The sequence below is a fragment of the Leptinotarsa decemlineata genome, unplaced genomic scaffold, assembly GCF_025532065.1.
Source record: "Leptinotarsa decemlineata unplaced genomic scaffold, Ldec_3_MD MMD2_tig00000035_RagTag_RagTag, whole genome shotgun sequence".
NCBI classification, from domain to species: Eukaryota; Metazoa; Arthropoda; class Insecta; order Coleoptera; family Chrysomelidae; genus Leptinotarsa; species Leptinotarsa decemlineata.
Window position 1 is genome coordinate 23,288,830 of NW_027412540.1, and position 14,382 is coordinate 23,303,211.

Below are 14,382 nucleotides of genomic sequence, written 5' to 3' on the forward strand. Positions count from 1 at the left end.
TCAAATGAGGTTACATTAGGCTGAGTTACTATAGAAGAGCTCTGCAATAATTTCTAATTCATCTAATAATATTCCAAGATTGAGATTATGAACAGAATTTCAGGTAGAACACTCAATAAATTGACTTCTATAAATTTTTTGTCAAAGATAAAATATTTTTCATGTATTATGGCCAAATTATGCAATTGAATTATTAATTTTCAGTCTGTTTGGCCGTAGCTGTACCTTACATCGAACTATTCATCTCGTTATTTGGAGCTCTCAGTTTGTCAGCACTGGGATTGGCTTTTCCAGCCCTCATCTACATCAGCACCCATTGGGACTCTTTGAAAGGTGTCAGAGGAACTATGATCATCGTCAGGAACATCGTCATATTCTGTTTTGCCATCATAGGACTCGTAATAGGTACTTCTACGAGTTTGGAGAAAATAGTCGAGAAATTTTCTGGAACCAACTCAACAGTGTGATATACTACTTTTAAGTAAACAACCTTTTTTTTACATCAATACATCAAAACGTGGAGGAAATCAACTGGTTCATATTCTCCTCTTTATCATATACAGGTCAGAATTTCAATCAGGAAGTGAATACTCAACTAGAAATGCGTTCCATAATTTTTATATACATATTGTTTGATGTTCGTTCTCATCGAACATTGAATAAAATGTTAAACAAGAAAGCATATTTTACGATGTAGTTTTTCTACTACTACGGTTTAAGAAGAACCAGAACCAGAGTTTTTGTAATTTTATAGTCTGAATAGCTAAGTATAATCCTATATGTTCAGGGCTCAAATCAACTATACTTAATAAAGTATTGTTTGTAAATATTTCGCAAATTGTTTATGACTTAGTTTGTAGATATGTAAATTAATGTTTTTTCTAGTCTCAAACAACTGGAAATTATGTAAATATGAAATGTAAATTACTTTTATATATTCCGGATTGATTATTATTGTGTTAAAAAATGTTTGAAAAATAATAAAAATATCTGATGATATGCTTCATGGATTTTATTTTAAGCGCGGTTAAATAAGCAAACTAATTTTGTGAAGAAAAAAATATGTTTATTTGTAGTGACAAACCAATTTCAAAAAATTCTTTCAACACCAAAAAGCGATATTATTAGCAAGTAATATGGGTTGAATTTTATTTAAAAAAAAACGAGATCCTTACGAAATAATGTAATCTAAAGTGTCTGAAATGTACCTACAGAAGTCAGTAATTAGGGATGTATTTCGCTGGTTTCAAAAATGTTTTTGATCTAATTTTTCCAAAAAATTTGTAAAAGAGGTAAAACAGCCATTTTGAATCTTGTGTATAATGTATCCAGCAACACCTTTGTTTTTTTTGATTGAAGGAATAATATTCAAGGATATAATATCAGTCACTGGACAAACATCCAACCGCAAAGAGTGGGAACTTTAGGAAGATAATTGCTCAGTAGTTCTGTATATCAGATTGAAATAAAAGTTACTTAAATTGATACGTCAAAACCGGATAAGTCACAAAATCATACTGATATGTTAATTGTTCACAAAATTTTTACCGTGTGAGTGGAATGTTTTCAAAAACTTTTTTTTTCATTCAAAAACATCTATTTCATTATTTTTTTTGTGGAAAGTGACTCATCTGATTCTCGAAACTAGACCCCTCAATAAATTTTTGATCGACTGCTTTTGATTATTTTCAGTGTGAGTTACATCTTTTGAATATATTTTTGTTAAGTTTTATTTTTCAATCTATACTAATATAAATGTGAAAGTTTTTTATCTGAAGTTATTTCATGAAAAAACTTACCGTTTTCCTGAAAATCGCGAAAAAACGATTTTTGACCTTTGACCTCGAATACATTTTTTTCCAGGCATCGCAATCATTCGGAATTTTGAAATCTTGTTTTTACCTATGTTTTGAAAAATTACACGCATTTGCAGCTTGTTGTAAATTTATGTACCTCCACTCTTATTTTTTAGTCTAATTTGACCGGACTAAAAAAGAAATTAATGAGTTTTTGGACACATCCGATGCTTATATCTGGAAAATTGGTCATTAGTGTCAACTTGATAGTCTCATTTCACCACTGATTTAAAACCATTGTAAACTTATATTTCATTCATCAAGCCCTTCTGGACTGAAAATAAATAAAATCGTAATGTTATGAATGAACTGAGTGCTTCACTTTATGATGTTACCCAGATTGAAGAGGCATTGAAGAGGCAATGAAGCAAGTGTCTTATTTGGAAACATCGGATTTCCACTCACTGTTCCATGTGAGTAGAATTTACTATATTGTGTAGCAATCCTGTGCATGATATCTGATTCACTTCCATAACGAATGTTTGGGATACAAACTGAATAGACAAAAGTGTTTTTTGTATAAATCAGTGTTCATATGAAAGTAGTATATAGTCAATTTTTTGTAATTGATTGCTTTCTTTCTTTCTTTGGAAGATTCCCACATTTTTTGTATAAAGATGGAGAAGTAGAAAACCAAATCGAGTTTCATCTTTGTTTTCGGCAAGTCTTGAAAAATATTATATCAAAGGGGACGGAAGCCTGGTAGGTTGACGTGAGTGGTTTGCTCCACTCACTCAATCGACCGCTGTGCGAGCCGGTGGTTCGAACCGCAAGGCTGGACGATCGATTATCACTTCCTGTCGTCAAACCCATGTTAGGAATCACACGTTAAAAGGTAAGACCTCTTTGGTGCTTAGCTCGCACAAGTTTTGACTTTTGAGAGTTGTCGACAGCTGGTTGACGGAAAAATAGATTTTAACAGGCTTAATTATCGAAACATAGGCATATGATTCAACATCGCTGTTTTTTCAACCTCTTTTCGGTCTAACAATCTAGCAATTTCCAAACTAGACATTATCATGTTTACCCACGAGTACTTGTTTGGCTCACCTTCACTTCGAATTACCTTCAATCTATATGATGGTGAGTGGGGGCAATCAGTTTCGACCCTGTTTATGAAATAAAAGGATACTTTTTCCGTTGTTTTACCTTCAGTTGCGCGGTCGCAAATAACCGGACCAAGAATAAAATCGTGAGCAGGCAGCCGATAAAAAAAATCTAATAATAATTTAGCAACAGCCATATACTTGTACTTTTGCTGCGACTCGTAGTAATTGTGATGGTTTCATAACTTGTAGGTATTTTAATCAAACAGTTTTATTCGACATTTACAAGTCAGTAGATTCAGTAGAAGATACGCACGAGTACATCGAATACGAAGTGTCTGGATTTCAATTGTAACGCGGTAAAAATTAAAACGCGAATGTAGGTAGATCCAGTAATGATCATGAGTGAAAAACATAACCATGGATTTATTGACGGTGACGGAACGGACAGCTACAACAGGTATTTATGTTCCGCTCTGGTTTTCTTTTGTATTTTGATTTTTGATTATTTGTTTTCATAAAGTTCTTGAATGTCCAGTGAAAATTATAATCTCTCTAGTACTTGGGTGAGAATCGGGAATGTATCCGAATAGATACACGATTTTTTTGCAACGTTTCAAATTTCTTTCATTTCCAAAAAGAAAAAGAATCATCAGACTTTGTGACATCGTTCACTATTCCAAATTTCTGAAAAAAAATTGAAAAACTCAGATGGAGATGAATGAGCCCCCATGATGTGACCGTTTCTTGTTGGGTAGGAAGGCGACGATATCATAACTTACAACATTCGAATCCAATCACAGATGAGTTAATTCACAACTTAACAGTTGTTTTTCAATCATTTTGAATAGCAAATGAGCCTTCAGTAAGCCTAACCTTACCTTACTTATCCTAACCCAATCCAACCTAACCTAACCTAAGCTAACCTAACCCAGCCTAGCCTAGCCTAGCCTAGCCTAGCCTGACCTGACCTGACCTGACCTGACCTGACCTGACCTGACCTGACCTGACCTGACCTGATCTGACCTGACCTGACCTGACCTGACCTGACCTGACCTGACCTGACCTGACCTGACCTGACCTGACCTGACCTGACCTGACCTGACCTGACCTGACCTGACCTGACCTGACCTGACCTGACCTTACCTGACCTGACCTGACCTGACCTGACCTGACCTGACCTGACCTGACCTGACCTGACCTGACCTGACCTGACCTGACCTGACCTGACCTGACCTGACCTGACCTGACCTGACCTGACCTGACCTGACCTGACCTGACCTGACCTGACCTGACCTGACCTGACCTGACCTGACCCTGACCTGACCTGACCTGACCTGACCTGACCTGACCTGACCTGACCTGACCTGACCTGACCTGACCTGACCTGACCTGACCTGACCTGACCTGACCTGACCTGACCTGACCTGACCTGACCTGACCTGACCTGACCTGACCTGACCTGACCTGACCTGACCTGACCTGACCTGACCTGACCTGACCTGACCTGACCTGACCTGACCTGACCTGACCTGACCTGACCTGACCTGACCTGACCTGACCTGACCTGACCTGACCTGACCTGACCTGACCTGACCTGACCTGACCTGACCTGACCTGACCTGACCTGACCTGACCTGACCTGACCTGACCTGACCTGACCTGACCTGACCTGACCTGACCTGACCTGACCTGACCTGACCTGACCTGACCTGACCTGACCTGACCTGACCTGACCTGACCTGACCTGACCTGACCTGACCTGACCTGACCTGACCTGACCTGACCTGACCTGACCTGACCTGACCTGACCTGACCTGACCTGACCTGACCTGACCTGACCTGACCTGTCCTGACCTGACCTGACCTGACCTGACCTGACCTGACCTGACCTGACCTGACCTAACCTAACCTAACCTAACCTAACCTAACCTAACCTCACCAAACCTAACCTAACCTACATCAAATTCATTCACTGAACTAACAATTCGTTTGAAAATTAAAAAAAAAACAGAAATTTGTAATGCCGCGAAAAAGGTGATATTTTTCAATAATCGTCATTTAATGACAAAATGATGTATACAAATTGAGTCACACTAATTTGTATACATCTTTGTGAGGTAGTTGGTAGAACACGCGACTCATACATAAGAGTTCTGGGTTAAATTTTCAATAAGAGATGGCAATGTCATTTTTTAACTACCCAGTTTTCAAAATATTTGCAATTCAATTCAATAACAATAATAGGATGTACTTTTGATAATATTTTAGGCTGTTTCTTGTCGTTCGTAAGATCCTGACGAATTATTAATCATTTATTACCCAAAAAATTAGTTTGTGAAAGGGAAATTGAAGTCGACAGTAATAACTTAATCAGTAACAATAAAATATCAATAGGAGTAAGATTCCAGAACTTTTACCAGTTAGTGGAAAATAAAAAATATTTATAGCAAGAAATGTTTTTTCAAATTTGATTTAAATTTCAGTTCTTTAGCGTAGTGAATAGTTCATTATATTATTTCATTCCAGCACAATAAATGGATTGTTGATATGAGTATGTTGGTCATTACGAAGTAAAAAGAAAGATTCAAATATATTAGGTGGATTTTTTGGATGAATCTTATTTTCAGATACTCCCTAAAAAGTCATAGAAAAAGTATAGTATTTCACCCGCGAGAAATGATCATTACTCTCTCGAACGATTTATTACGCTTGCCTTTGGCTCGCATTCCATTCTGACCGGTAGTGATCACATTTTTCGCTAGTTTAAGTAAGTTGAGACTTCTGCTTTTTTGGATATTCTCATATCCCAGCCTATTTTCATCCATGAGTGAGGTATCTGTATCAGTTTTATTTGTCTATCAAATTAGAATGCTTGCTTTTCATCGTTGACAAAGTGCAACCACGGCATTTGAAATAAATTTTAACTTTGTCAATTTGAAAATGCCAGAAGAATTCCATACAAATAAACAGAACTATTTGAAATATCAAAAGACTTAGTATGATGAAACGCTAAGACTACAGTCCGCACTCTACAGTAATGACTTTTTATCATTGAAACTATTTTGTTTTTCCATAAACTGAAATATCAACGTATTTGATTTTGAACTAACAAATAACAATGCACGTATACATTTGTTTGTCAGAATAATGCACCAAAACAATTCTAAACTGTAAACAAAACGGTTTATCTAAAAAAGTGAAACGCAAAACAGGAGGGGGTGATGATTTTTTTTTACACAATTGATATTCAGAAATGTCGATGGTCAGGGCTATTAATATTCATAAATGATGAAAAATAGTGATAGCTTCTTCAAGTTTGCTTCGGTATATCTTAATAATTTCACCATATTTAAATTTATGAACCCAGAATTTTGGCCTCTTTCATTTGGCATTCCACTCGTTGAAAAAATATCACTGACCAACCGTCATATTGATTTTGTTCGTGTAGTATGTAGTATGTGTAACGAATCATAACAACTCATTCATCAAAATCAGCTCAGTATGGATGCTATGGTGGAACATACTCAATACTTATAAATACACACATCGGAAAAGTCTAGGGATATTTTTAAAAATGGCAATAATGTTTTTTTGATCGCTTTAGGGAAAAAAAAGTTGACGGGTGATTATTAAACGAATGTAACTTACAACAAAATTTATTAAATGGTCAAAAATACTGAGTGCGCATATAAGCAAAACTAAAAAAAAAAATATGGCTCTTCTTTGGCACCCCGAAAAAAAATCATAATACAAAAAAAATTGGAATCAGTACAAAGTATGGCCTCCACGCTGGTTTATTACGGCCCTACATCTATCGTGCGTCGACAAAATGAGATTGTCAATGTCTTGTTGAGGTACATTTGCCCATTCAGCGATTAAAAGCTCTCTCAATTGAAACGTTGTGTGAATGTTCCCCATATGCGGAGTAATTCTTCGTAGAAGCATGTCCCACACATGCTCGATGGGATTCAGGTCCGGTGATTGTGCTGGCCATGGCAATACATCAACTCCTTCGTTGGTGAGCCAGTCAGTCACTAGACGCGCGACATGTGGCAAGCATTATCGTGCATTAGGTGGAAGTTTTCACCAACAGCACCAGCAAACGGACGGACGATAGGTAGAAGAATGGTGTCGAGGTACTGTCGAGCTGTGAGGGAGCGATTTGGAAAAACGAGATCGGTTCTGCCGCCGATCATGATTCCGCCCCATAGCATTACTGTACCACCTCTGTATGTGTGGACTTCCTGGACGTGTCTCAAACGTTCATTATTTCCAGGTCGTCTCCACAGTCTTACTCGACGAGAATCTGGATGAAATCCAAATCTGGATTCGTCTGTGAACAAAACTGTGGCCCAATCATTTGCATCCCAGTTTTGATGTTCTTGACACCACTCTAATCTTCTACCGCGATTGCCTCTCGACAAAGATGGACATCTAAGTGGCCTTCTGTTGTGGAGATCTGCTTCATGCAGTCGATTTCTGACAGTATCACGACCAATGGTTACCTGGTGCGTCTGCTTCAACACGTTCACCAACCAACACGTTAACCAACGAAGAGCTACATCATTTTGTCGCATGCCACCTTGAAGAAACCCTACAGCTCTATTCATCTCAGCCAATGGTAAGTGATGACGTTCCATGTTGAAGCACAATATTTCCAGTTTAATTGCTGAGCAAGAACTGCATAGAATGTACAAACTCGACACTTTCAGATTATTCATTTTAGCCGAAAACCTACAGTTTGTAAAAAACTTGATAAAAGATTAGTTACCGTTTTTGCAGGCTTTGTTCAACCCATAGAAATCTACAGGGTGGTCGAGTGTACCAATTTAATCGAAATTAAACGACCTCATGCATTTATTTTTATGATATTTACTATGTTATAAAAATATCCCTGGACTTTTCCGATGTGTGTACATTCGTAGACTGCTAAATCATGAACCTACCTATTAGCTTGGCGTAATCGGGAAAAAAACAAGTTTTTGCTGTGTATGGAATTCAAATGAATAATAATCAAAGTAGAAGAATCTGAGTCTACTTAATAATTAGCTTATATATTGGAACATTTTGAATGCAAAAAAAAACACGGTATTTATACAGAATGCATGAGGCCAAAATAAAAAACTTTTTTATTATTGATTTTACGAAAAAAAATTATTCCCCATAGAAAGTTCTGCGAGGACACAAATCTAAAATGCAACTATGTAGTTATGGAATTCTGTCTTGTGGTATACAAGGTTTGTCAAAAGATATGAATTTTGCTCTTTCATTTTTGTCAATATCAAAATTTGTTACTGAGAAAATTTGACCAGACTTGAAAAGCATGTTAGAATATTCAATTGCAGTTGAAAATTATTGTACTTGTGAAATATCACAAAACAGAAAAATTACCATGTTTTTATTAATTTTAAGTGATGAAAGTATTTTTTAATGAAATCAACAGTATAAAAATGTATTTATAAAGCAGAAATATTGGTGAAAATAACGAAACATGATCTATAAAATTTCACATTTACACGTGATTCTCATTTTTGATGACTTCTTTTCAACAACAATTTTTGATATTGATAAATTGAAGATACTTCACTCTAGAACAGAATCCATATTTTTTAACAAACCACGTCTACGAATTTGATAACCGACTGGTTAGGTTTTAGTCCTTGTAGAACTGTTCATGAATTAAAAAAAAAGCATTAAAACGACTAATAGACAATATTCATACGAAATCTAATGTATACCCACTATCGATAATAATGGTGGTTCGTAAATCTTGATAATAACTATTTCCAGTGTTCTGCACATTTATAGTCCGGTTAAATTAGACCAAAAAATAAGAGTAAAGCTACCTAAATTCCCACCAAGCTGAAAATCAGTAGGATTGTTTCAAATATGATTGAAAATTAAATTTGAAAGTCTCCCATTTTTCCCCTGAATGGAAAAAAAATTATAAAAGGTCGTACGTCAAAACAATGAGTTTTTCGCGATTTTCAGCAACACCGTAAGTTTTATCATGGAAATACTTCAGGAAAAAGTTATAGATCATAAAATTATCTACAAAAAATGTGTCAATACTTTTTTTTCTACGAGCTACCGTTTTTGAGATATAACGATTCATAAAGTTGTAAGAGTTGTAATCGTCACAATATGCATGAATACGTCACGTATATACATCTCTGTAGTTGTAATATATGTTAAAATATTTTTCTATCGGTCATTGTAACTTACACTTATAATATAAAATATACATAAGTTATAACTATAAGAATATCAGGTAAAATGAAACCCAGTTTCTTAATTTATACGCCACTGTAACCTTGAAACAACATCTGTCTCCTGTTCAATTGTGTGCGTAATAGTAATTCCACTCAACAAGAAATTATCACTAACGGCATTCGCTTTCTTCTTTCTATGAACGGAGCTCCTAAAAAAACTACCTGCTTAGATAAGTATAGATATGCATGTTTCGTTAAAAATACCAAAAGTAAAATACATGTACAATTACCTTGTCTTCCTCCAACCTCAGTTGCTGCTCATCAACATCTTTTTCGGGTATATTACTAACTCCAAGTGTGGCTTGGTTATCAGCTAGACCCTACAGACTGGGGTTGGAAGTTGGTCAACAATTCATTGGAACCAGTCCAAACTTTACTTCCACCTGCGCCGGAAAAACTGCTGAACACAATTTTTTGCAACTGCAAAAAGAGGTGCAGTGCTAAATGTGGTTGCAAAAAAGCCGGAATGTTTTGTTCTCTGGCATGTATATACATTGTCAATAATATTGAATGCACCAACAGTGGAGGGTCCGTTTGATTCCAACGAGGCGACATGCGATCCATCGCTATTAACGCAGTTTACACCTACTCAGGATGAAGATGAAGAAGAACAAGAAGAAGTTACGACTCGGACAATTAAATTTCACTACTTTTTTTAACTTGAATCGCTTTTATCTTTTCAATCTCTGCTGATATCCATTATTTTGCAATAGTTTCAAATTAAACAGGATCACAACTGACCCTACTGGGAAACCACGTTAAAAAAACGCGCTAAGTACACTGCATTATAGTTGGCGTGGAAACGAGTGCATATTATGACGATTACAACTTCTACAACTTTTTGAATCGTTATATCTCCAAAACGGTGGCTCGTAGGAAAAAAGTATTGATACATTTTTTGTAGATAATTTTATGATCTACAATTTTTATGATAAAACTTACCGTTTTGCTGAAAATCGCGAAAAACTCATTTATTTGACCTTTGACCTTGAATAAATTTTTATCCATACAGGGAAAAGATGGGAAACTTTCAAATTTCATTTTAATCATATCAATCTTACTGATTTTCAGCTTGGTGGGAATTTAGGTAGCTACAATGGTAGGGTCAATGTCCAAATTGACCGGACTATTTATACTTTTTACTAATATACCATTGACTTAATAATATATTTCGTGCATTGATTTGAACATTTCCTTATTCTACTTTTTTTTCCTTATATACTTTTTTTTGTCTAAAAACAGGGGTCGTACCTTTTGAGATACAACCAACTGATCTTCAGCCTTTCCCATTTCATCACAGATATCTATTTTATCATTCTTGGAATAAAGACCTATTATCATTAGTGTTTATCAAATAGGCTAGATAAACATCGATTTGATAGGTAATTGGTTCATAGATTGGCTTTTCATGCAATGTTTATTGGAGTGATGTTCTGAAGGTATGCGACGTTATCATTCCCCAAAAATAAATGCTCATTTGGAATATTTTCATATAATTGTTTAAAATTATTCCACGATTGATTGCAATTCCGAAACCTGAGAAGTTATTGAAACATTCGAAAATGTTTGGAATGCAATAAAGTTCATTAAATTTGAGTTATAAGGAATTCGTAAACATGTTTTCAAATAAAATTAATCACTAACTACCTTAAATCAATAGTGAATATCACTTGAAATTCATAAATGCAGTTGGGCATTGAGACGACAAGGTTCACGTGATCTCCATTTCAAATAATTTCATTAGTCAGGGAGCCAGTTCTATTCATTTCTTCAATATTTGCCTCTTCGAAGTGTAGACAAAGAATCATGTGATGTTTTTGTGAAAAGCGTATACCACTTGTGAACATTTTTCTGACTCAGAGTACAATCACTGTATGCCACTGTGTTTATATCAAGTCATGAATAATAAATAATATAATTTACGAACAAAGCAATTTGTTTGTCTGAAGTCAAATATGTTAATCGTTGAATATTCATTAATATTTTGATATTTCAAGTGAGTTCATCATGATTTTCAATTCACTTTTATCTTCGTGTATCACTATGTTTATTCTTTCATCATCTCTAGTGAAAAACGTGTTTCAATCATATAGATAAAATATTCAATAATGCGTCAATATCAAATTCAGATAGTTTTTCAATAAATTCATGGTTTTCAACTGACTTCTGTAATTATTCCACACTTTTTTACTGATAATAGTGTTGAAAAGATTCGAAAAACTCATTAACTCAACGTGGGTATTTCAGCTCTCCGAAATATTCGATATTTCTCTACTTACCAGATTGTTTTGCATTAGGGTTCTCCGCAATTCGTCAAAGTTTAACTTTCAGGTTTTCTTTTCTGTTGATTGCTTTGTCAACTTAGTTACGTTCATGCTGATATAAATCATATCAGCGTTACCTGTTAACCGCCTAATGAGACATGTCGGTCGAATAAATTTGCTTATCATCTAGAAATTGTGACTTTGAAGTAACAAAAATAAATAATCTACGTCACTGTGATATCTTAACGCATTATTCCTCTTGAAAATGTTTATTTTCAGTTGAAATATTTCAAATGATAATAGTTTTTTTCAGGCGAAATAATCAAACTACTACTACTACTACAATACTACTTTGGATATCAATCATTTACTGTCTACAAAAATATTTCTTTCAGGTTTGAGTCTTAATTTCGGTTATTATTTCACTTTGACGTTGGAATGTTCTCCTACAGGTAATTATCTCTTATCTTGCTTAAACTAACATCAAAACTGAGAAAGTGATAAAAATATCAGAATATAAGTACATGGGAACAAAATCTGGTCAGTAACACAAGCTAAGAGTGGTTACACTAAATTTGACACATTCCTGCGGTTAAAAGTATTTCAGATTTTGATATATCCAACTTGTTAGTAACAGTTCTTATTATGAATTCTGGCCACATACTTCAATAACAGAAAATATATTGATTTAAAGTACCCCTTTGAAAAAAAATCCTAAAAATAATATTCAATTTCAGAATATCGGTTCAATTTCTTCAGATAAACTATGTAGTTGTGCATCTGGATCATGTCTATTTTTATGTGCTGGTTCATTGACTATCAACTATCAGTTTCAACAGATATTTGCGAGTGGAAAACCTTGACATATAATGCAATTTATAAGATACTCATCATGTTTTATGCAAATCCAATATTTTGGTTCTTACGCAACACCAAGAATCGCGTATTGTTTGGTCAATCGCCTTACAGATCCTTTGTAGAAGTTGAAGGGATTTGAAAGTCTTGAATTACATGTGAATACTCTGATCTAAGGAGTCCAAATTGTAGTGATTTTGATTTTACTCATAAAAACTATGTGAAACTAAGGTCACAGACTTTAATAACGGTGCTGATAGTACTTTCTGGGCTGAAAAGTCTCTGGTCAAACACATAGATGGCGCTAGACTTATTGCATTCATCTAACCTAACCTAGCCTTTAAAAGAAAACTGTTGAAATTTTATGATATTCTACTCATGAGTTTGTGAGTTATTGTGCTAGGAGTAACACTCTTTTTGTTATTTTCAAAACAATGGATCAAAAACAATTTCGTGTTTTAATTTCACACTGCTTCTTGATGGGAAAATACCGTTCAAACGGAGCGATGGCTTGAAAAGTATTATAAGGACTATATATTATAAGTATTATAAGAAACAACAACTAAACGTTGGTATGTTGTCTTCAAACGTGGTCTTAGAAAGACTGATGATGCAGAACGCAGTGGACGTCCAAATGAGGCAGTAACACCAGAACACGAATAAATATACTTCAAAAAAACAAAAAAACACGCTTTTAAAGAACATCGAACTGAAAAGTTAAAAATATATTATTTTAAATAAGCTAAAACAATAACGAACGAAAAATACGAAAAATACAAACAATAATACTAATATTTTCCGTTCTTATAATTCTTGAATTATGTTATTTTTTTTGAACAACGTATCAAGGAGGTTACGGTATCTGCCCGCGAATAGCTCAAGCAATATAATTGATAATAACGTACAGCGCCATCTGCCCGCAAACATATTGAACAATAATTGATAGTTACATACAGCGCCATCTGCCCACGAATAAATCAAGAAATATCAATAAGGTTACGTACAGCCCCCGAATAGATCAAGCAATAATGCCGATAATTCTGTCAATACAGATCACGAGCTTGAGTGTTACAAACAAACATACATACATACAGGTGAAACTAATATAAAGCGTGTAAAAAAAACACAAAATCGTTTTGAATTATCAAAAACTGAAGGTGCATGAATTAGCTGAGATTGTATAAATATCAAAAGAACGTGTTGGCTTTATTTTACAAGAGCATTTGACTATGAAGAGACTCTGTTCAAAGTGGATGCCGCGCTAGATCACTGTTGACCAAAAACTAAAACGTCTTGATGATTCTGAGCAGTGTTTTGCCATGTTTAAACATAAAAGACCGAAATTTTTGCGTCGGTATGTGACAATGCATGAAACATGGATCCATCACTTCACTCCGGAATCAAAACAATCGTCATCTGAGTTGAGAGCAACTGGTGAACCTCGTCCATCAACAGTAAATATTATATAGCGATATTGGAACGTTTGAAGGCCGAAATTGCAAACAAATGACCGCGTAAAACAAAGAAAAAAATTCAATCAAAACAATGGCAAAACTACATGAACTGGGCTTCGAATTGCTACTACACATACCGTATTCGCCAAATTTGGCTCCCAGCGACTACTGGCCGTTCGCAGACCTCAAAAAAATGCTCACCGGTGTTTTCTTTCTTAGACCTGGGACTTTTCAGCCCATGTGTTATAAACACTTTGGACTAAACGTTGTTGAAAGTTTGTTTTATTCAATTCATAGATTTATAGTATTTTTTAAATAACTGAGCACTCGGAAACATTCAACTCGAAAGTTTTTGAAACCTACAACCTAAATTCAATAAAATGTTGTAGTTTTTCAGTCAAGTCCAATATATTCTAGAAGAACACATTTTTTATTTTTTATAATACTTAATAAATCCTTGAGTTTGTAAATAAATACGTCAGTGTCTTTGCCGACTCGATGGATCGTTAGTTCCAGCCAGCTTATTGTCGACGACAATGATGATATCGATCGCGATATTCTGTTGGAACATCGGGATCACCGCATCCTCAAGGAGGATGACGACGACAACATCCGCCCAGCTTCTGTCGAAG

The 14,382-nt window shown here is 35.1% G+C and overlaps 2 protein-coding genes across 2 annotated transcripts in view; both read left to right on the top strand.

Annotated features, from left to right (window-relative positions):
- Nucleotides 1-1,004, top strand: part of LOC111509790 (proton-coupled amino acid transporter-like protein acs) — a 63,048-nt gene extending 62,044 nt beyond the window's left edge. The window contains exon 7 of the mRNA XM_074172043.1: nt 205-1,004. Coding sequence (XP_074028144.1) covers nt 205-467 — 263 coding nt within the window. The 3' untranslated portion in view covers nt 468-1,004. The remainder of the gene's footprint in view (nt 1-204) is intronic.
- A 2,007-nt stretch (nt 1,005-3,011) lies between these two features.
- The window catches only part of LOC111509789 (proton-coupled amino acid transporter-like protein acs), a 35,519-nt gene continuing 24,148 nt past the window's right edge, over nt 3,012-14,382 (top strand). The window contains exon 1 of the mRNA XM_074172044.1: nt 3,012-3,362. Coding sequence (XP_074028145.1) covers nt 3,298-3,362 — 65 coding nt within the window. The 5' untranslated portion in view covers nt 3,012-3,297. The remainder of the gene's footprint in view (nt 3,363-14,382) is intronic.